The sequence below is a fragment of the Vulpes vulpes genome, chromosome 4 (assembly GCF_048418805.1).
Source record: "Vulpes vulpes isolate BD-2025 chromosome 4, VulVul3, whole genome shotgun sequence".
Lineage (NCBI taxonomy): Eukaryota > Metazoa > Chordata > Mammalia > Carnivora > Canidae > Vulpes > Vulpes vulpes.
Window position 1 is genome coordinate 68,469,614 of NC_132783.1, and position 23,399 is coordinate 68,493,012.

General features: G+C 43.1%; 1 protein-coding gene across 1 annotated transcript in view; it reads right to left on the reverse strand.

Moving 5' to 3' along the window:
* Positions 1 to 23,399, reverse strand: part of GALNT2 (polypeptide N-acetylgalactosaminyltransferase 2) — a 190,043-nt gene that overhangs the window by 49,793 nt on the left and 116,851 nt on the right. Inside the window, exon 3 of the mRNA XM_072756007.1 lies at positions 18,796 to 18,949. Within this exon, the coding sequence (XP_072612108.1) occupies positions 18,796 to 18,949 (154 nt within the window). The remainder of the gene's footprint in view (positions 1 to 18,795; positions 18,950 to 23,399) is intronic.

Consider the following 23,399-nt stretch of genomic DNA (forward strand, 5'->3'; position numbering starts at 1 on the left):
ACTGCTTAAAAAATCATGATATGAAATATAATTAAATGATGATATAAAAGAACAATAATGTGTCAAATTCTGGGTAAATCAACAAAACCAGAAAGTGAGGAGAAAGTAAAAGCTTATTAATTCATCACCTGGAAATATGTATGATTTTATTCTTGGCATTAAACCAGTACTCCTTTAATTTCAGTGTTTTTGCTGAAGTTTTATAAAAACAAAAAGGTGCAACTAGTTGACTCCTATGTGGGAAACAAGCTCTCTTAGCCACGGGAGAGAAAAATAATGGACAAAACAGAAGACCAACAAGTAAAACATGACATATTTTCCACGTGACAGAGGAAAGAAAGCGGTGCAAAAAGCAGGCATGAGAAAAACAGAATGACATGAAAAAACCAGAGAACAGATCCACCATGAAAACTGCAGGGCATTCTCTTACATTTCAGACCATCAGGTTGGCCTAAACATAAAAATACAGTACTAGTTGCTTACAAAAGACAAATCTTAATAAAAATGACACTAACACAAAAAGAAAACTAACAGAAGACTAAAATAGGGATGCATGGGTGGCTCAGTGGCTGAGCGTCTGCCTTTGGCTCAGGGCATGATCCCAGGTTCTAGGATCGAGTCCCACATCAGGCTTCCTGCATATAGCCTGCTTCTCTATCTGCCTATGTCTCTGCCTCTCTCTCTCTCTCTCTCTCATGAATAAATAAATAAAATCTTAAAAAAGAGAGATGAAAATATATCAAGAATGTGTAGAATAAAGTAGAAAATTAACACTATAAAAAGTAAGATGTATGGTCAAACAGGAAGACACTGGATGCAATACCAGAGGGTAATTTTTTGTTAATAAAGGTATAATCCATCATGAATACATAATTTCTAGGTACCAAATCAGAGTAGTCTCACATATCAAGCAAATACTCTTAGAAATAAGCAGAAATTGGGGCACCTGGATGGCTCAGTGATTGAGCATCTGCCTTTGGCTCAGGTCATGATCCTGGGGTCCTGGAATCGAGTCCCGCATTGGGCTCCCAGTAGGAAGCCTGTTTTTCCCTCTGCCTATGTCTCTGCCTCTCTCTCTCTGTGTCTCTCTCATGAATAAATAAATAAAATTTAAAAAAAGGGCAGCCTGGGTGGCTTAGTGGTTTAGCGCCACCTCCAGCCCAGGGCATGATCCTGGAGACCCGGGATCAAGTCCCACGTCAGGCTCCCTGCATGGAGCCTGCTTCTCCCTCTGCCTGTGTCTCTCATAAATAAATCTTTAAGATTAATTAATTAAATAAAATAAAAAAGAAGCAAAAACTTGGATCAAGAGGTTCTGAATGCAATTAACCCGTTTAACAGGTAAATTTTGAACTTTGAAACAATGATACTATTAGCCTTAAAAAAAAATCATATATTTATAGAAATGAGAAGGAAAGACTGCAGCCTCTGGAGTCAGGCTGCAGTAGTTTGACTCTACTATTCATGAGTTATGCAACCTGGGTATTCTGTTACATCCTATATAAAACCACAATACCAAAAGGGCCACGTATTTCAGAGTTCTTGCCAGAAAGGCCTGTGAGGTGCTTACCAGAGCATCAGGGAACAAGACACTCCACTGCAGGCAACTATCCCGGCTGTCACACATCTCACATCACAAATAAAGCCCTTTGTGTCCTCCAGGTCAAACTATTACGTTGTAATGTCTGACTACAACACAATAAAGTGAAAAAAAAAAAGAGAAAAAAAAGATCCAAAAGAAAAGGACTTAAGTTTAAATGAGTAAAAAAAGAAAAAAAATAAATTTCTTATAATTTTGATACTCTCTGAAATAAGCAAGGTATTAGAAAAGAATCAAAAAGTAGAATTCCAGACAGAGTGAGGAATAACAGTATTCTGGTCATTTAAGAGGAGGTTTGAAATTACAATGCTACGTTCCATAATAGGGGAAATTCAGTCAAAGCGAAACAAATGTTAACAGACAAAAAGTAAACATTCAGTTCTGATGGGGGGGGAGAAGAGGGAAGATAATATAAGATAACATAGGCTGACATGAATATGCTAGAAAACAGATAAATCTTAGAATTCACCTATAATCCTAGCACTTGGTTCCCAAGGATGAAAGGAAGAAAGAGTAAAGGACAAAGAGGAAAAAGTGAAAAAAACCCAGAGAGACAAACCCCTGGCATTTCTAAGCAGTGAAGAGATTTAAGTGCATATGCACAAAACTCACGCCAATACATTTGAAAATCGAATGAAACTTATGATCTTCTGGGAAGATATAAATTATCAAAATTAATTCAAATACAACACAGACAAACCTACCATATGTCCACATCCACGAGAGAATTTTTAAAAGTCATTAAAGGACCACTGTGAGTAAAACAAAAACAGCTCTGGGTTTAGATGACTTTTATAGTGAATTTCAGGAAACAATTTCTTTGTAAAGAAGTTTTTCTAAAGCATCCTTTTTTTTTTTTCTTAAAGACGATTGTTCTAACATTCATTTTACAAAGCTAGCATAAACATGAAACCAAAGCCAGATGAAGGGAGGGGAGGGAGGGAGGGAGAGAGAGAAAGCACAGATAATTTCAATGAATCTTAATCCAAAACCCAAAATAAAATAGTAGCCAAACTCAGCAATATATGGAATACATTCTGGTAGATTCTCAGAACCAAGTAATACAGTGACATTTAAAACAGGACTTCCTTTCAAATGAGTGGGCAAAAAAAAGTTATTCAAAAATATTCACCCAACACTGTTTGCATTAAAACTGAAAAGAAACAATCTCTCCTTCCGTCACCAGAGGACTAGCTAAATAAACATAAAATGGAATACATAAAGCCATTAAAAATGAAAGCTATATTTAAAATGTTTCCTATGGATCAATGAGTGAAAAAAAGTAGAATGCCAAACAGCAAATATAGAAATATATTTTTATATAATTACATGCATCTATCGGAGGATAATATAAGAGACGGATCAGGAAGGGCATCGACAAGAATGCTAATGCTTGTCCCTGCCTACTGAGATTTTCAGATGGGGTTAAATTCCTTTTAATTCTTTAGATAATTTCCTTTTGGGGGGAGTGATATATAGCAAATGTGTATCTACTTTTTAAAAGATACTGTCAAAAGAAAAAGAAACTGGAGACTCCTGGGTGGCTCAGTGGGTCTGGGATGGAGTCCCAACTGGGCTCCCCGTGGGGAGCCTGCTTCTCCCTCTGCCTCTCTCTGTGTCTCCAACGAATAGGTGAATAAAATGTTTTTTAAAAAAAATCTTAAGAGGATTTAAAAAAAAGAAAAACTGTTTAAGAAATTAGGTATTTTTTGAGGAGGTCTGATACAAGCTGTCCTATGCAAGGTAGAACAAATTCTTCTGGGTGGATCACTGTCCATTTAGAAATGGACAGATTTTAGAGATTTTTCAGCTATCATTTGCTTAAGATACAGTTTGCCAATGACAGGAGGGGGCATCGTCGTCACCATCACTATCAGCACTGTCATCTGTGTCTTGCCCTGAGCTCCTCAGGTTTGGTGCTTTTACATCACAGAATGGACAAATCCTAGGACCCTCTTCCCCTTGGAGGCCATGATAAAAGCGTGTTCAGATAACGACACCACCATGCACTGGTGGGCACCTCTTTACAAATGGGATTCTAGAGATGACAGTGCCAACTGAGTCATTGCATAAAGGGAGCCACCAAGTGAGATCCGGTTCTGCCCACTGGGCAAGTGGTGGACGGTGAGTTACAGAGAATACCAGGAGCTGCATTAGGTGCTAATCTGCAGGGGAAATCTCCAGGTAACTCCAGAAGCATTCCAGGAGACTGAGCTGGTTAGAGACTATTCCTAGGGTCTCTATTCTTCTCTATGACCTCTCTTCCACCATCTAATATACCTGAGAGTGAATACATCTGATAACTTGGGTTGTCTTAATCTCGAGCTATGTTAATGCAGGAGAAGTAGGCTCTGGTCCCTCTAGGGCTAGCTGCAATTCATCATGTGTGACAGCAGGATGACATTTACTTTGCTACTCTTCTTTATTTACCTACCAGGAGTCCATAATTCCTAATCTACATTTCCAAGGTTTGAAACTCTCAAAAAAAAAAAAAAAAAAGAAAAAAGAAAAAAGAAAAAAGAAAAAGAAAAAAAAAACCACCTCAGATCATATTTCGTGGCAAAACCTGAGCCCATCTGAATTCATTTGACCCCAACTGAGGTCTATCAGCTTCATCCATCTCACTTTGTGTGAATGTTCATTAAGTTTTCCTGCAAAAAATATTAGCATTTAATTACAAGATATTGCCCTGGAATTAAGGATATTATGTAATAAATCTATGTAATATCTATCTAAAGTGAAAAAAAATCTGAGTTCTTCAGGAGTTTAAGTGAGGGACTAGGGAGCTGTATGATCACAGATGGTCTCTATCCCCAAGAAGCTTACTAAATGTCCGAAGAAAGAATATGTGAGCTCCGAAACAAGGGAGCCCCTCCAGCACTCAGTGGGGATGGGGAAGGGCTGTGGGTGTAGGTCATGTGAGGGCACTGATCCCTGGGCATGGGGCCAGTTGGAGGTGGCCCTTTGGAAGAAGCAAGGTGAGCTGTGTCTTGAAGGATGAGCAGGGGGAGGAGGCAGGGCCAGCTGCTGTGGGATGCTGAGGCAAGGCCAGGAGGGTGGATTTGGCTCGCTGAGGTCTTCTGTTGTTTCTTGCATGGGAAGGAGCAGGGAGGAGGGGTGTTTGGGGAGGTGGGTCTGAGTGATGGGCCGAGGCCCCTGAGGGGGGCACCTGCAGCAATTTGGGGGGTGGCGGGGAGCCAGGGACTGGAGTGAGAGTGGCGTGGAGAGGAAAGAGCTGCTTTGAAAGGAATGCCAGAAGAGAAAGGCACTCTAAGCCCCACAGGCTGTCCCTAGTCCCACAGGCCCACACATACCAGGCAACCTGGACCAGAAGGCAGGGCCCTGCTTTTCTTCTAGCTCAGAACACACACAGGGCTTCTCCAGCGCCAATACGCAGCCCCTGGATGTGAGTATCAAAAACATGAACTACCTTGGCCTTTGCACTTAATGCAAGAGCATATAAAAAGCATTTATCAACCGCAAAAAGGTGCTGGTTTCAGGGTCACAGTGTAGGTACCAGAGGAAATTCAGCAGTCACCATAAAGGAGAGAAAGTCCATGAAGAACAAACCTATTAACACTGAAGCCATTCTGGTGATCAGAAATATCTCCATGCTTACTAACACACATTCAGAGATGGGGAACAGAATGGTCATCAGTATCACAGAGAACTGCTTTGAAATCCCAAATGTGGGGGGCCCCTGGGTGGCTCAGTGGTTTAGCGTCTGCCTTTGGCTCAGGTCGTGATCCCGGGGTCCTGGGATCGAGTCCCACATCAGGCTCCCTGTTCAGTGGGGAGCCTCCTTCTCCCTCTATCTGTGCCTCTGCCTCTGTGTGTCCCTCATGAATACATAAAATCTTTTTTAAAGTCCAAAATGTGTAACTTCTACCCAGGCCTGTGCTCTGAATTTCAGATCTACTGCCCACTTGACCCTTCCTTCCACTCGGATGGAAAAGTTCCATCCTAGTCCCTACAGCAAGGCTTCCCTAGCCACAGCTGATGTTCATGCAGCGCCTACCACGTGCCGAGGAGCTGGATGGAGTTAACTCCTTCACACCTCCCCAAAGCCCCATGGAAGGGCCACTGCCCTTCATCACCTCAACTTATACCTGATGGAAGTGGCAAGGGGCTCAGGGCTGCACCAAGGTTGGGCAGCTGGTGAGGGGACACCAGGATTCGAATCTGGGCACCACCCCCAGCACTCCTGCTCCTCTTCTCAGGATAGGGCCTCCTTCAGGCTGCTCGGACCAGAACCCTGGCCTCTTCCTTCACACTCCACATGCTATTGTTCAGCTTCCTTCTTGTCTCTACCATCAAAATGCATCCAGAATCCAACCACTTCTCACCAGCTCCTCTGCTAACCCCTTGCTGCGAACCACTGGGTTTCTTGGATTGTCTTTGCACCTCCCACTCCCCTAACCCCCCATTAGCCTGGTCTCAGCACACCCACCTTTAAGGGAATGATCCTCTAGATGCCTAATTCAGGTGATGTTTCTCTGCTCTAAAACCTGCAGTGGCTCCCATCTCTCTCAGAGGAAAATCCAGTGTCCTTATAATAAGCCTCCAGGCTTCCCCAACGCCCTGACCCGTCACATCTCCTGCTCCCCCTTCCTTGATGCCCTGATACACCTGCATACTCCCTCTTCAGGAACTTTCCTCCACCATGTCCCAGTAAGGGACCCCTTCCCCACTATCCAGATGGCACTCCCCTGTCCCTCCCTCAGAACTTTGCCTAAATGTCCTCCTGTCAGGAAGACCCTTCCCACATGACCTGTTTAACTTCCCCCAGTTTTATTGAGATAAATTGGCATACAGCACCGAATACGGCGCAGAGCATGATGACTCACCTTAACACATACTGTGAGGTAATTACCATAGTAAGTTTAGTTAACATCCATCATCTCATACAAATACGAAGGAAGGCAGGAAGGAACGTAGTATTCCTTGTGATGACAACTCTCAGGACGCTGTCTCTTAGCACACCATACTGCAGTGCTGACTAAAGTCACTAAGCTGCACTGACATCCTGAGTACTTACTTCTAACCGGATGTTGTACCTTAGGGTCACCCTTCCTCAAGGCTCCCGCCCGCCCCCGCCACCCCTTCCATCAGTAATCACAAATCTGATCTCTTTTTCTAGGAGTTTTTCTTTTTCCTTTCCTTTTTTTTTGATTCCACATGTACGTGAGATCAGAAAATATCTGCCTTTCCCTGTGTGACTTATGTCACTTAACATAATGCCCTCAAAGTCTATCCATGTTGTCACAAATGACAAGATTTCCTTCTTTTTTTATGGTTAAGTTTCCACTGTGTGTGTGTGTGTGTGTGTGTGTGTGTGACATTTTCTTTATCTAGTCATCCATCAACATACACTTAGGTTGTTTTATGTACTGGCTATTATAAATTTTGCTGCTGTGAACATGGAGGTGTAGCTACCTCTGAGATGGTGATTTTGTTCTTTGGATAAATCCCCAGAAGTAGAATTATCAGAGTGGAGGGTTGCTCTACTTTTAATTTTTGAGGAATCGGCAAACTGCTTTCTATGGTGGCTGCATCAATTTACACTCCACCAACAGTACACAGGGTCTCTTTTTTCCACATCCTCACCATTTCTTATTTCTTGTCTTTTGATGATAGCCATTCTAACAAGGTGTGAGATGGTATCTCCTTGTCGTTTTGATTTGCATTTCCCTGATGATTCGTAATGCTAAGCATGTACCTGTTGGCCATTCACATATCTTCCCTGGAAAAATGTTTATTCAAGTCCTTTGCCCCTTTTAATTAAATTATATATTAATTATTAAATTTTTGCTATTGAGTTGTATGAGCTTTTTATATATTTTTGATGTTAATCCCTTATCAGATATATGATTTGCAAATATTTTCTCTCATTCTGTTGGTGCCTATTCACTTTATTGTTTCTTTCACTGTGCCTAACCACTTGTTTAATATTGGACCTTCAACCTTGACTATCACACTCTCTGACCCCACCCTTTTTTATTTCCCTATATAATATTTAACATCGTCTTACACTATATAATTTTTAATCACTTATTTTATTGTCTCCTACTCCTACCCCCTCCATGTAAGCTCTATGAAGGCAGAAATTTTTTTAATCAGTTTTGTTTATTGAGCTTTCCCTAGTGACCAGAAAAATACCTGTCACACACAGTAAGCCCTTAAATGCTTCCTAAATGAAAGCATGAATGCAAGAGTCAAAAGAAATCAACACGGAGTATAAAACTTCAAATCCAAGTTCAATTTTCCTATTGGGATATTTCCTTCTTTTAATAGGCTCGAATTTCCAAAAATGTGGATTTTTCTTTTTCTTTCATCATTGTCAGATGGAGGAAATCACAGTTGATTCAGTATAGTTAAGATGGGTGTTATTTTAAAAGTCTGTACTTCTAATTTTACAGATTGAAATGGAGAGCTGGGTTCTCACAGACTCCACCACTAACACTTAGCACTCCAGGGCCCTGTGAACAGGTCAGTTACACCAGAGGGCAGGCAGGTATAAGAACGCAGGTATCATAAATTGACAAGGCCACCTCTTTCCAGCTTATCAGAAAAGTCACAAGAAATGTCTGAAATCATATTGTTTCAGAAAAAGTAAAATATACAGTTTAAGGGACTGAGAGAGCTGAAACACAGTTTATACTATTTCCTAAAATATACAAAACCCTTCAGTTAAAAAAGAAAAGAAAAACTTTTACAGTTACGTGATGACAGTGAAGCAATGTGTTTAAGCATGTGGCTGACATAGGAGGGTTTGTTCAGACCCAAAGATTCATCTCATTTACCAACAACATGCCAATGACCTCCATCTTTTTTTTTCTCTAAATTCTTTCTGAAATAGGCAGGATTACCATTTCAAAATTAGTTCCTCAACTGTTTTTGATCAATAACAACACTCTCCAGTGTTGTGCTGCACGAGAAGACCCACTTACCCTTCAGCACAACAGAGGCATTCATACAGAGAAGGCTGAACGTCTGCGCTCAATGGCACGCACATATCGAGAGCAAAGCTTAACAGAATAACAATTCAGTCTTTGCTCAAAGCTGATTTCTCATACACAAGCTGCTAGTCACATAAAATAATAATACAAACTATCCTGTATTTGTGAATTTGTTTGCTGCTTATGAAGTTCTTTCACAGATATCTGAGCCTAATAGCAATATGTAAGTTGGATAGGGCATGCACTATTGTGGTTTTGCAGATAAGAAATCCAGAGTTTACAGAGATTATTTCAACTTTAGTCTGGGAGTTAAGTGACAGAGCCACTCAAGTCCACAGCTATTTCTACTTATTATCACTTGGGATAGACAATGCTGTTCAGGGCAAAATTTAAGAATGGTCAAGATTCAGGTTGAATTTGGATCACAAATAGAATACGCAGATTTTTTTCCTATTTTCAGTGATAGTATAAAGTTCCTTGGTATAGACCAATCTACTCACTAAAAGCAACTACAAAGTTTGGGTGAAACATACCAAAAAATCTATTTGAAGGCATTGGAGAGTTGATAAGGCAGCTGAGTGTTAGAGGACCAGGTTCCCAGAAAGAAGAGAGGACCTCAGAGTAAGGCCAGCATTCTCTAATCCTCTTCTCCTCAAATAGTATGAAGCCAAGAGACTGGATAAGCCAAGCAGAAGTGAGGGCTTTGCAGGTGGGAAGGCAAGCCAAGTTTCTGCAGGTGTCATGGTGCTGTGGAGGCCAGAACTGGAGTTCAGGACTTGCCAATGAGAGGGAGCTCTAATAAACTTCCCAGACTTCCAGGTGGAATCCCAAAGGGCTACTTCCTAGTAGCAAAAGAGAACTGGAAACTCACCAGTGCTCTACAAAAGACCAAAACCCAGCTTTAAGGCAGCTCAATTCCAGACTTGACCCAGTTGATCTGCCCTATTTTAACTATCTGCCAGGCAGCAAAACTAAATCCTCTTTGGAGGATGAAAACACCAGCTAGGGCCTTTAAATATCTCTACATTTTTCCGCACGCACCAAAATACAATAAGTAAAATTAAGAATTCAGTAGATGGACTTTAAAATCAAAACAGATACAGCAGAAGAAAGAATCCATTAACCAGAAGGAAGGCCAATAGAATGATATCTAGATTAGAACACAGGAAATAAAAAAAGAATAAATAATATGGAAAAGAGCACAGAGGGGCACAGGACATTTAGAAATATCTAACAAAGATGTGATTAAGGTCCAAAAGGGAGAGGGAGGAGAAAATGGGGCACAAGCAAAACTTACCAAAGTTTGAAGCTGTGGATTCAGGAAACTACAAACCCAAACAGGTTAAATACAAAACAAAACAAAACAAAACACCACACCACACTTTAACACATTTCAGTGAAATTACTTAAATCAAAGACAAAGAGAAATATTTTTAAGGCAGCTAGAGGAAAAAATTTAAGATGTCTGCAAAAAAAACCCCACTACAGGTGAGAAGGTAAGGTTCACAGTTGATATTTTACCAGAAACTAGGGAAGCCTGAAGGCAAGAGAATGACTATATAAAAGTGCTCAAAGTACTATCAATCTAGAATTCCAAATTCAATGAAAATACTTTTCAAAACTAAAAGTGAAATAAAGGTATTTTCAAATAAAAGGATAGCATTCATTGCTAGAAAAGTAGCACCAAGAGAAATACTAACAGAAGTTCTCAGACAGATGAAAAATGGTCCCAAGTAGAAAAGTGAAAAATATAAGAAATGAGGAAAAATGGAAACATAAATATATGAATAAATTGAAATATGTAATAAATTTATACTGCATAAAACAACAGAAAATGCACCATGGAGTTTCCACATAAAGAGGGAATTAAAGCCATATGACAACAAAGAATGTCAAACCGACAGGAAAGTTAATGGGGTGAAGTGCTATTAAGGTCTGTGGGTTCAGGAAATAATAAAATTATTCATTAATGTTAAAGTCTTATAAGTAAAGAATGCAATAAACTAGTAGAGGGGGAAATATTTAATGCAAAAGAAGCAGAAAAGAGGAGGAAAAGAACACAAAGTAAAAGAACACAAAGCAGGTGGCATAAAAAGGACACCAACAGGGAGATGCTAGTGTCAATCCCAAATACCTAAGAACTTCCACTAAATGTAAAAGGACTAAATAATTAAAAGAAAAGATTGTCAGAGAGGATAAAAATCCAAAATCCTATTAGCTGCCACTTACATGGGATATAGTTTAAATGTAAGAACAAAAAGGTTGTAAGTGAAGAAAGAATGGGAAAAGATGGACAACAGAGAACACTAAACCAAAGAAAAGATGGGACAGCTTTACCAATACTGAGCATGACAAAAGCATTACCAGTGGTACAGGCCACCCAGAAGATAACAGCAACTCACATTGGGTCTAAAACACAAAGGACAGAGTGTGGTGAAGAACAGCCTCAAGCTGGCCTGTTGCACTTCCTAGACCATGCAACTTTCCATTTAGCCATTGGCCTCTTTCACTGCACTGTAAGTTCCTCAAGGACCAAAAAGACCTTTGTGTTCATCACTGTATCCCGAGGATGTTGGTAGAAAGGGGACCAAAGAATAAAACAACAAAATTATATTACTCATTTTGGACAATCCCATCTCTGCCCAAACTACAACTTAAGAGTCGCAGCCAGGGAAACGGAGCCATGTGTGTGCACAGCCACTCAGGGATTCAGCTTTCAAAATGTTCGCTACTGATCTTTTAAGAGGGGACCTCCACCAGGCCCTTTGGAGTTGCTAACACAGGCACAATCTCCACTGTCTATGCCTCAGACTGTCTCCCAGTTCAGGGCATTTTTAATTTTAGATGCAGATAAGGCCTCAAATAGTCAAAAAGGGGACTGTATAAAGGGGAAGAGAGGAGTGGCCTGTTGCTGGAGTTGGTTTTATAAAAACACTAAAAATAAAAACAAGCAAACACAAAACAAAAGAAGCTGGTGAACAGAGGCATGGCTGTGGTCTGAATTTTGCATGAAAGGTGTAAGTCAGGCCCTAGGACAAGGTGGCAAGGGACCTGTGAAAGCAGGGAGCCTTACAGCTGGCTGCCTCTGTCCAGGTGGCATGCATGTCCTGAGCCTGCCCACAGCTCTCCCAGGGGAATGAAGACGGAGTACACCCTTCCATTACATTCCCGTGGAGAGCCTGAGACTGGAAGGAGAGAAACCAAAATCTTGCTTCTTCTCAGGATCCCATCAGCATGTAGCCAGTGGGGAACCAATGTGTCTCAGGCATTTGGCTCTAAGTCACTAATTCTTGGGGCTTTTTCAGTGCATTTAGGCCTCACGCCTGAAAACTAGGAGTGGGAAAGATGTCTGTGCTGAGCCATGGCAAGGCAGTTGTGCTGGAGATGGAACTCCGACGGGGAGGTCAGGTGCTTGGCACTCCTGCTCCTCCACTAACTGCCGTGCTTGACCGCAGGCAAGGAGCTCGGCTTCCGAGCCTCAGCTCCCCATCTGTTGCGCAGACATGCCATCAATGTTACGGCTTCAGAACTGCAACTTGCCAGGACTTCCCAGGGGCTCAGGGCTCTAGATACAGGTGGTGCCTCAGGGAGGGCTGGGGGCATCCCACGTGCCTGCTAAGCCCTAAATGTGCTCCTGCTGAGAATGTGACCAAGGGGGATGGCCCCCTCTGCCCAGCACACTGTCAGGGACTCTGCCTCCTGGGGAGGCTCCTGCGCCTTCTGGAGGCTGGGGTCTCAATTCACTGGCTTCTGGAGACTGGCAGATGATGTCATCAGAAGAATAATCTCTCTACCTACTTCGCAGGTGTGCTGGCAGATTAAACAAAATCAATGCACATAAAAGGCTGAGCACAGGCCATGACACTGATAAAATGTCCAATAAATACTGTTATTGTTATTACTGAACAGACTCTAAAGCCTGTTATACCACAGCCAAACTCCCTCTGCCCCACCACCCACAAATGCCCAAGGCCACTTGAACTTACAGCAAGCCGTGGCCCTTGCTTAGAGAAGCATGTGTCTCACGTGCCATGCCTTGTGTGGCACCTGCCTCCTCCTCCACCAGGACCCTGCCCGCGGGACAGAGGAAGTAGAGTTCAGTTTGCAAAGCAGGTGCCAGGGATTCATGGGGCTGAGCCCACTGAGATGCAGAGGGAGCAGGTGCTCTGGCCAGTTCGGCCCCGGAGCAGCTGCCACACTGGGAGGTCAGTTGTGTGTTTATGAGACCACTTTTATAAGAAAAATGTGAAATGAAAGCAAAGCCCTGGGCTCTCTGAAAAGGCCCCCTTTCATGCACCTACTCACAAGGAGCCAGATTCCCTTCAGAGCTGTGCTTCTCATTTTGTTTCCCTGGATCCTCTGCTCTCCTAAAAATCGGACTCTGGGTCCTATAATAATTGCCTGCACCAGAGCATCCCTCCAAGCAGCTGAGTTTATGTAGCAAACTTTTTCTTGGCTTCCAAAGTGTTTATTCTTACTGAGTAACAATGAGAAGTTTAGATTGTATCTTTCCCCACAACCCTTAAACCTGATCAGCCACTCTTTTCAAACAACTGACATCAATGCTGACATTCCAGCCAGAATAAACAGCACAGCCCATTACTTAAATGCTTGCCTTTTTGTTGAAATTCTCTAAAAAAATCAAAGAAAGAACGGAAGAATGGCCCCCTCAAGAGTTCTGATTTCTGTGTTTGGGCAGCATTACAGCCAGACATTTAAAGCTCTGCCTTAAAACACAGCCCCTCAGTGATGATCCTGAACCGAACCAAACCAAACCAAACCTTTACAACTCTAATTTATAGACTAAGTAAAAGCAGTGTTTTCTTGATTTAAAGCCTGCCAGATGAATCCATTAGGTGGGTAGTTTGGACACACTTCTCTCTAAGAGAGGATCCTTTGTGGGATGTAGCTGAGACAGCCCTGCTCTCAGGAGCAGTATTTTAGCCTTAGACTCAAAAATGTTTCACAACCTTTCATTTTAAATTTAGTGATCAAAGCGAAAGGGTGGTAGCAGAGAGAAACTTTCAAATCATTTAACTTTTGCAACCTGAACAAAACCTGTTCTATCAAGCAGTTCTCATTTTTAAGGGACTTGAATAAATAAATGAAAAGGAATGGTGTTTAGTTGACAGGGAAAAGAAGAAAACAAGATAATAAGATTTCTCTCCCTAAAGGTTTATTTGATTTTACTTATATAAACAATTTTAAAGCAAATCAGCTCCAGCTTTCCCCAGTAGGCAGAATGATATTTGATAAACTTCTTGGGTTGCACTTGATTTCTGGACTTGACTTTCCCGTCAGATGCATTTCCAGGCAAACAAAGCAAAACAACACACACATGCATGCAAACGAAAAACAAACTACACAAAACCCTTGTGAATTGGATGCTGGAAAGGCCTTAACATACCCCCACTCTAAGAAGTACAAGAGTACTCCCCCACTGGGGCCTTGGCACTCACAGGAAATTGAAAGTGGTCTACCACACTGGACTGTACTCCAAGTGTTAGCCTTGGCTTCAAATTTATAGGTGAACATTTCAATGGTGGAGTCATCTAGAGCTTGGTCTTTGGGCCTCTCCTTATTTCTGTCTACATTCACTGCCTTGGAGTTGACATCAATGGCATGGCTTTAAGAACCATCAGCATCCTGACCATCCCCAAATTTACATTACCATTAAGACCTTTCTCGAGAACACCATACACAAATCCAGTCACATACAATGCATCTGGAACTTAACATGCCTGAATGTTAATTCCAGATGTGTCCCCCACACCTCTGGACCCAGGCAGACCCTTTGACCACTCTATTAGTGTGTCCTGTTGGCTCCGCCTGCAGTACATACGTATCTGGATTTGTCCAATGTGCTTTGCATGACCTTTTGCCACGGCCATAACAGCTTCCCAGAGGTGGGAGGGGTAAGAAACAAATCGTCTGAAAAAGCACTTTCAAATTCTCATTGGTTTTTAATTTGCTTTTACTCTTGATAACTTATTTGATTAAGTTATTTGCTTTTACTCTTGATAACTTACTTGATATCAAGTAACAATAAATGAGGTAGAGAAGCTTTTTTTTTTTTCTTTTTTTGAGTGAAGAAACTGTACTTTCAAGAATAGGATGGGCTTCCACTGTAATTTCTAAGTGTCCAATATTTCCTGTATGTCAGATCTAGGATTTCACTCCCAGCAAGCTTTCCTAGGCTTCCTGCTTCTATATTCGTATTTTTTTGGCACAGTGTTTTTTGTATACTTAAAAAAGTAAATAAAACACAGCCCAGGGCAGCCTGGCTGGTTTAGCAGTTTAGCACCGCCTTCAGTCCAGGGCGTGATCCTGGAGACCCATGATCAAGTCCCATGTCAGGCTCCCTGAACGGAGCCTGCTTCTCTCTCTGCCTGTGTCTCTGCCCCTCTCTCTCTGTGTCTCTCGTGAATAAATAAATAAAAATAAATTAATAAAATAACACAGCCCAAGAGTTTTTGTTTTGTCTTTGTTTTTGCAAGGCTCTGATCCTCTGACTTCTTTTATCTATCTCAAAGGACCGAAAATAAGGAGTAGACACAAACACAGTATAGTTATTTGGGGTTCATCATGGGGTTCACCTGATCTCCACTGCCTAAAAACCTCCCTTTTACTCTCCTTTATTCTTTTATGACTGTTAATATTACTAACGACTTAGTAGTTACTCACCATATGTCAGGCTGTGTGCTAAACAATACACTCACTCAACAAATATTTACTGAGTTTACTGAGTGCTGTTAATTGTCCAATAATAACCCTGGCCACGGTGTCTCACTATTCTAATAAGAAAAGACAGATGAACATGTAAATAAGTCAAATGCATGGTGTGTAGGTGGTGATATGGATTATAGGAGATCAAGTGTGTGTGTGGGGAGATTAGGAATGCTGGTGTAGGGGCCAGAGGCTGCACTCCTAGGGCAGGCGGTCAAGGTCAAGGGCTGCCTCGCTGATGTGGCTCCCAAACAAAATCTTGTGGGAGGAGGAACCAGCTCTTGTGAACATTCCATTTAATCCTCAGGGTAACCAGAGTGATCGTGTGACATCATCTAGCAAATGATAAAAGTCACAGAATTAAGAATTGGAGAGTTTGGGATTGCAACCAAGATCTGTGTGACTCTAAAAACCTTGTTCTTAATTAACCACGTGCACTGCTTTCAGATTTATCTCAAGTGAAGACTGAATCCAAATGTTTCCATAATCCTAGACCAATGGGGATTCTGCAGAGACAAACAAAAACAAGTGACATTTATATGGAAGGTCAAATGCCTTAATTGTTCTCTATCAGAGAAATGGTGGGGGGAGATTCATAGAGGTAACTAGACCTCCTTAACCTGACATTCATATGAGCAGGTTATCCCAGAGCTTATGCTTGGAGGAGAGCACACTGGCTCAGTTCCAGGCATCGCACAGACTTGGGTGGACTTTAATTTAGCCAAAGTCAAACAACATGGAAGGCATCCCAGCTGTTCCTTTAACACATGCAAATGAACATGACACAGTAGCTGCAACTAGAATTAAACCCACCTATAACACATACCATCAAGGGATGAATAAACATCTGTTTGGACAAACTCATTTTTCAAAAACTGAAAAAAAAAACTACATATATACACATACACACCACACACACACACACACACACACACACACACACACACATACATACACAGTTTGGGGGACTTTGAAAGGGCTTGCAGTGGAGGCAGAACCACAGCCCACACACTGATGAGCCATCACAAAAGACACGAGTTTCCCTCAGCTCTAAGGAAAAGTCTATGGAGGAAAAGCCACAGCAGAAAAACCACTCAAACCCAAATGGTGCAGAGACACTCACATCAACTTACAGAGATGGGATTCCAAACAGTCAGTTCAAGTCACCAGGTTAGGTTTCTGAGCTAGATCCTGCTAGAACTTTAACTACTCTCTTGGGCTTAGGCCAAGACTGTCTTAAAAGCCACACTGCCCCTTCCTGGCCTTAAGTTTTTAAGGACAAGTGTTTACAGCAGGAGCCTCGGTTTCCTCTCTGTGCAAGGAGGACATCCTTTGTGTCTGGTGCCATGAGTCTGGAGGACTGTGTAAGTGCAACCCCCAGGAGCACAGGGGCAGTGCAGAGTCCAATTAGCTTGGGGGGGAGGAAGATGTTGGGGGGACACAGGCACCTGGGACCTCTCCCCAGATATACCTTGGGACTGTACACACAGCTTTAGGGCTTTCAGGGTCCCAAAGCTTCCATGTGGGCTCCCCGGTGTCTATGGACCCTAGGTCAGCAAATCCTAGTTTAGATAGGGTGTTAAACACTTAACCATGCTGACTTTAACCAGGAGCACAGCATTAGGACTGAATAAAGCTGCCTTTGAAAAAGAATTAATGGATCATAGGAAATATCAGACAAAGACAACCTCCTGGACTGGACTTAGAAAAATGGTAAGAATTAATGTTATGTATCACATCCATTTATACATCAATTGCATGTTTCATATATTGAATACGTATCACACACACACACACACACACACACACACACTGCACACTTCCTTCCCTGCTCCAAAAGACCTATAAACCTATATCTTTATGCACTGTTATGGGCAAATAGAGCTATCTAGAAGGCAAAGACAACTGTTAGGAAGTGAGCACCTGGCAGTTAACTGGTACCTACATAGTTAAGTCAAGCTCCCCTGAGAGTGGAAGAGGGGGAAAAAAAAAACTTTTCCATATATATTACTAACTTACGAAATAAATAAAGCCAAACTTTAAGATGTGTTCGTGTGGAATTTCGTTGAATTTTGTCTCTTGTCACTTATCCTCCTCTCAATCCCTGGAACACAAACCCACAGCAATCTGATCCCTGGCTGGCTCTCTGGAAGCCCAGGGCTGCCTGTCACAGCCTTGTCCCTCTTTCTTTCTGGAGGCTTCTAGCTCAGGACCTACCCGTCCTTGGAGCCTTTCCTGACCTTCCCACTTCCATTTGGGGCCCCATTTGCATTGATTTGGAACAGACTGTCCAAGCCTCAGGTACTGCATCCCCTTGCTTCCTGGTGTACTGTCATCCCCTGACCAGCCAGAAAAGGATAAAACATTCATTCACTCATTTATTTAGATTTTACTTATCTATTTGAGATAGAGCAAGCACGAGCAGGAGGAGGGGCAGAGGCAGAGGGAGAAGCAAACTCCCTGCTAAGCAGGGAGTCTGACTAGAGGCTTGATCCCAGGACACCGGAATCATGACCTAAGCTGAAGGCAGATGCTTCAATGACTGAGCCACCCAGGCACCCCAAGACTTTTCTGACTGGAATCCTGAGACCCAAACACAGTATCTGAGTAGCAGCAGATGTGTAATCCATGACAGAAGAACGTGACTCTCTAAGTTACTCAGTGAGCAGCAGTGCCTATCAAGCACCCAGGAAAACAGCTCTCCTCCAAATGCAGCTCCCTATTTTTTTTTTTTTACAATCTCAAACAAGACTAACCCCTAGTGATGCCCATGTGACAGCCTCCCCAACAGAGATTCTTAGCAGCAAGGCTTAGGGTATAGTTGCAGTGAGGGCTGTGGATATCACTTTTGTGGTATGTGGTGACAAACAAACACATGTTAGAATGTCTGGAGACCTCATCAGCCAAGCCTGATAAGCCCCAGGGTACCCTCCACCCTCAGGTCCCAGATCCCTGAAGAATCAAGAGAAGGATGTAGACGAGAGCACCTGGTAAGGTAAGATGTCACCCTGCCTCTGTCTCCATTTTACACCTACTCTGCTAGGTTGTTTCTTTCCCCTTTCTGGTCTCTACATCATTTCTGACTTAAGCTGTCCTAATAAGAAAGAATTCAGATTTTCTTCCTTCCAACAAGGTTGTGAACAGTGGAAAAATTATGCTTGTTTGTGAATGGATTTTAGAAACGATAAGTGATTAGTGAACATGAGGCCAGTACCACAGGTTTCTCTTGCTGACTCCCACACTCTGGCCAGCAACCCACAGCCTCTGGATCTGGCCTTAGGGCAGCTGAAAGACTAGAATCCGATGTCAAATGGGCCTGTCACTTCCAGTGGGTGAAGTTCCATTGCTATGTGCCTCAGAAGTTTTCCGAGTTTTATCACCCCGTTAAAGGCCCCGTATGCGTTCAGTTTCCCAGAGTATCAGAAAAATGTTAGTGTTACAGTAAAAGCTGCTTGCTGGACTGTGGGAAAGCAAGTGAAGCCCCAGGCCAGCACACGGCTTTGTACTTACTGGTCATGTCTGGTGTCGGGTATGGCTCTGTCCATCCGCAGCTTATCACTTTCCACTTGGTTGAATTTGTTGCGGGCATAGGGGTCCTGCCCAGAGCGGACCATCGTCCCTCCGACGTAGGCTTCCTGATTAAAGTCTCGCCACCGCACTTTTCCTGAAAGCAGCAGAGCAGACGGTGTGGGACAAGGGGGAAATGAGGCCAGGGTGGCCAGCACGCACCTCAGTAACGGTGCTACCTTAAGAATTAGTGCCCAGGGCTTCCTCTGATGGCAGTTGTAATCAACAAACTAGTTAGAAACAGCCTGAGCAAGCATCATCATGCCCATAAATTGGAAAGCTGAATGTTTACAGTTCGCAACAGGGAAGTTAAAGACTTGGACCTCAGGTGTTGTCTAATGAACAACATTTTCTGCCAGCCAAAGTGTGCGTAAGCATGGTACCACATTTTGTAAGAAAGGAGATTATTATCTGCTTGTCTCACCTTTCCAGGGGTTATGGTAATGCCGAAAAGCATCTCAGATATGGTGAAAAAGATAATGTCCAAATTAAACATAAGGCATCCCATTGTGTTACATCAGGTAACTCAAAAATATTTTTTTTTAAAAAAGACTTATTTATTTTGAGAGAGAGAGAGAGAGAGAGAGAGAGAGAGAGAGAGCATATGGGTGGGAGGGGCAGAGGGAGAAGGAGAGAGAGAATCTCAAGCAGACTCTGTGCTCAGTGTGGAGCCTCTCACAAACCAGAGATCATGACCTGAGTGGAAACCAAGAGTCAGATGCTTAACCTACTGGACCACCCAGGTGCCCCATGAAAATAAATGTTTAAACAAAGAATAACACCCCCCAAAGAAGAGGCTGTCTAAACACCCCTCAGTGAAACTCCCTCAGGGATTCTTCTCAAAGCTGTTGCCATGTCTGACCCCACATGGAGGTGAGCGAAGCCATTCCTACCATACATGCCTCTTAGCACACACTTCAAGAGGGAACAGAGCCAAGGTAGCCTGTCCTGTCCATGCATAAGGCAGCCCTGACTCATGATCAGATAAGTGGCTGCTGCTCTAGAAGGCCAAGCACAGAGTTCTCCAGGAACACAATAGTAGAGTGGGTAGTTTTTACCAGGATCTGGCATAGGGGCAGTGTTGGCAGTACCTTGGGATCTAGAAGAAAGAGCACAATGTGGTGGAAGAGCCTGGACAAGCCTGGGCATAATGAAGAAGCATGCGAAGGAGTCAGGGCTGAGGCCAAGAGGTGGAAGGGAAGACAGACTCAAGGCAAAAGAGAAAATTCAGGACTTGATGTCTATCTGGCTTTAAAAGACCACTGCTTGCTACTTGCTACCTTCAGGGTCATGGTCAATTTTTTTATTCTTTGAAATAGTTTCCTAAAGATAAATAAAAGTAATAAAAAAAAAAGGGTTCTTCATGAGGGATATAATGGCCTACTATGTGCCAGTTTGGTAGGTGTAGCTAACTCAAACCAAACTCAGAAAAAAAAAAGGAAAAAAAGGAAAGGGAAACAATGACCACAACCCTGCCCCCATGCATGATACTCATCAAATTCCAGGTAGTCCTAGTGCTGTGACGAAAAGGCATAAAGGGACAGATCATCCTGGGGTTGCTGTTTTATGGAGTGTCTGATAGGAGCTCTCTAATAGGGAGACTTTGAGCAGACATGCAGACAAAGGGAGGGAGAGGGCCATGTAGCCTTCTGAGAAGAACATAGGAAAATGCTCAGGAAACCACAGTGCAAAGGCTCTAGGGTGGCAGTGAGCTCACCTGTCCAGGACCAGCCAGGAAGCCAGTTTAACAAAGAAAGGTGCTAGTCAGAGAGCTGAAAGCAGGCCTGCTGACAGCTACTTGGAACAGGCAAGTATGTGCAGGCAATAGTTCTGCCCCATGTCAAACGTCAGGTTGTTTAGTTAAGACCAATACCTACATACAAGCTTTTCCAACATGGATCTTTCCGCATACAATCAAAAGAATGTCCTGTTCCTTTCTCTATTTCAGAGATGAGGAAACTGAGATTCACTTACAGGAGATTTGTTCAAGGCCATAGAGTAAATTTTCCATCTAAAAGCTCATCTGCTTCTTGTTGCGATTGTCCTGCGAGGTCAAAACCCTCATCTCATCACAGCTGGTTGCCGTGGAAATGATGCTTGGGGTCACAGAGGTCCAGTCTCTCAAATGGAAAAGCAGTTTCAAAACTCATGAGCTCCCTGGCTATGACGATGCCATGCCCTCAATAAGTGCTTATGGGAGCCAGCCAGAGTGTCAGCATTCTCTCCCACCTAAAATAAAATGTTTCCAAAACATTTTTTTGGAAACATGTTTTTCATGCTAAGGTGACCCTAGAAATAACTTGATCCTCCTCTCACCCCACCTTTCTGCCTTCACCCTTACAGACTCCTAGGGATGGAGAAGAAAAAAACCACCCACCTGTGCTCAAATTAACACAAGTCAGAGCCTCAGCCTAAATCTATACCTGCAACACTTACTACGGAATCTAAATGAGCTGGTTCCCACTAATGTTTAATGGCCTGAATATTCTTTACTGCAACGTGAAGCTTGTAACTATGAACTGGGAATTGTGGAGCTCCATCCATAGCCAAAGAAGAGACTGTCACCCAAGAGATGGTCCATCTATAATTTTGCTTATGCTTTACATGATCCTCGCCTGGAGCCCTGGGAACAGTAAGGTCACCTCACTCCCGGTTGGTGTGGGTCTATGTGCGGAAAGAGCAGTGGCTATTGGCCCTTAGCCTTAGGGCCAACCTTAGCCACTGTTGACCTCTTGGGGCTTTCAACCCACCCGTACATCTTGTGCTATCAAAACCCCGTCCCTGTTCTGGAAAAAGACCTGAGTATTGCAGAGGGTTTTATGGGATGCCTGGTGTCAGTCGACTGCAGGTACTTGGCCTCAAGACACTGGTGTGTATTAGGTGTGGACTACACACTAGGCATCACATTGGCTCCTGCAGGTGCAATAAGCAAAAACAGACCTGTCCTGGGGAGGTCATGTTCTAGGAGACGGAGGGAGATCGACAATAAAATGACCATAATGTGTCATTAAAAACTGAGCTAGGTGTTCTGATGGTAAGGAATGTAGTTCTGTGGAGGCATCTAGCAGAGGAAGCTGATAGAAGAGGGAACAGGGAAGGTTTCCCCAGGGAAAGACTATCTGAGCTGAGATCAGAACAACAAGTAGCAGTAACAGAAGAGAAACTATCCTCCAAAGACTATAGGAACCCACTCAGAGGCAGTCCACAGTGACTCTGCCACCTTGGGAACATTCTTAGGACTCTTGGTGGCTCTGCCTTGCCTTGTGACAATTTTCCCAAGGCATACAGCCATTTTACTGGAGACAGATTATAACCGGTTTCTCTTTCATAAAAATTTAGCAATATGTTAGAAATTGGCAGGGACTTTCTAGCATGTTTGACTAGGACACACATTTTCTATCCTGTCCCAGATGTCATGATGTGCACAAATGCACACAACTGAAATGAAGGTTTCACCCTTCCTATGTGTGAACAGATCTAGTCTATCCTATTTTTCTTACGTGGGTCTGACACACCCTCTAATAGTCACAACCCATAATTTGAAAAACGCAGGGCTAAAGTACCATTATAGGAATGAGATATTTCTGTATTATACAGAATTCCTAGGGTTGGAGCCACCCGAAGAGGCAGAGGCAGGAAAAAGAGAGAGCAGGGCTCCCAGAGGGCATGCATACCCCAGTCTGATCCCAGGTAGCCAGGGAAGCCCCCAGATGCAAAGATAACAGAATAGGAGGGGCAGGTTAGAGAGAAACAGTCCAAACAATAGATACAGCGTTTGAATAACTTGACTTTTAAAAATGCCATTCATACATCATCTTGTACTTCTATCACCTTCTTAAAATTATTAGAAAGAGCCTTGCAAATGAACTTTAGAAAACAAAGAAATACAGGCAAATCTAGTGACCGTGCACTTGGCTACGCAAAAGCAGTGCACAGGAAATACCCTGGAGATAGAAAACTATACAGGAGAAGCCAGAAAGCAGCTTCAACCCCAAGGAAAATGGGAAAAGAGCCTGCAATTAGAGAACACTAGAGCAGAGAGCCAACATTACCCTACGAAGGCCCAGGAAAACTGCTTTTTATTAAATGAGGTTCTGAAAATGCTGACGAGGAAATGGATTTCCAGGAGGTAAACTTCTCTGAGAAGGAGGGACTGTGTGGCCTTGAGAGCGTGGAAACCTATGATTCTGTAAAACTGAGATGCTTCCTGGTGGTCATGTGCGGGCAGGAAGAGCCACTTGTCCGCGCCCTCATATTGACCGATGGGGCTGGGTAAGAATCCCCACCCCATTCCAGCCAAACCCCCAGGCAGCCTCCTAGGGTCCCCGACCCCTCTGTGAACACACACAACCAGCCCAAGGCCACCCTGCCTTTCAAGGTCAAGTTTGTCCTTCAAGGCTAATAAACTTCTTGGAGAAGCAGGAGGCTTCTGATGCTGCCCCACCTGCCTCCCATCACCCCAGACATACTCCTCCCAGCTGGACTGGGAAGGAACTCCTCGCCTGAGAGCGGAATCTCCTGTTTTGTTGCTATTTCTCACCCACAGA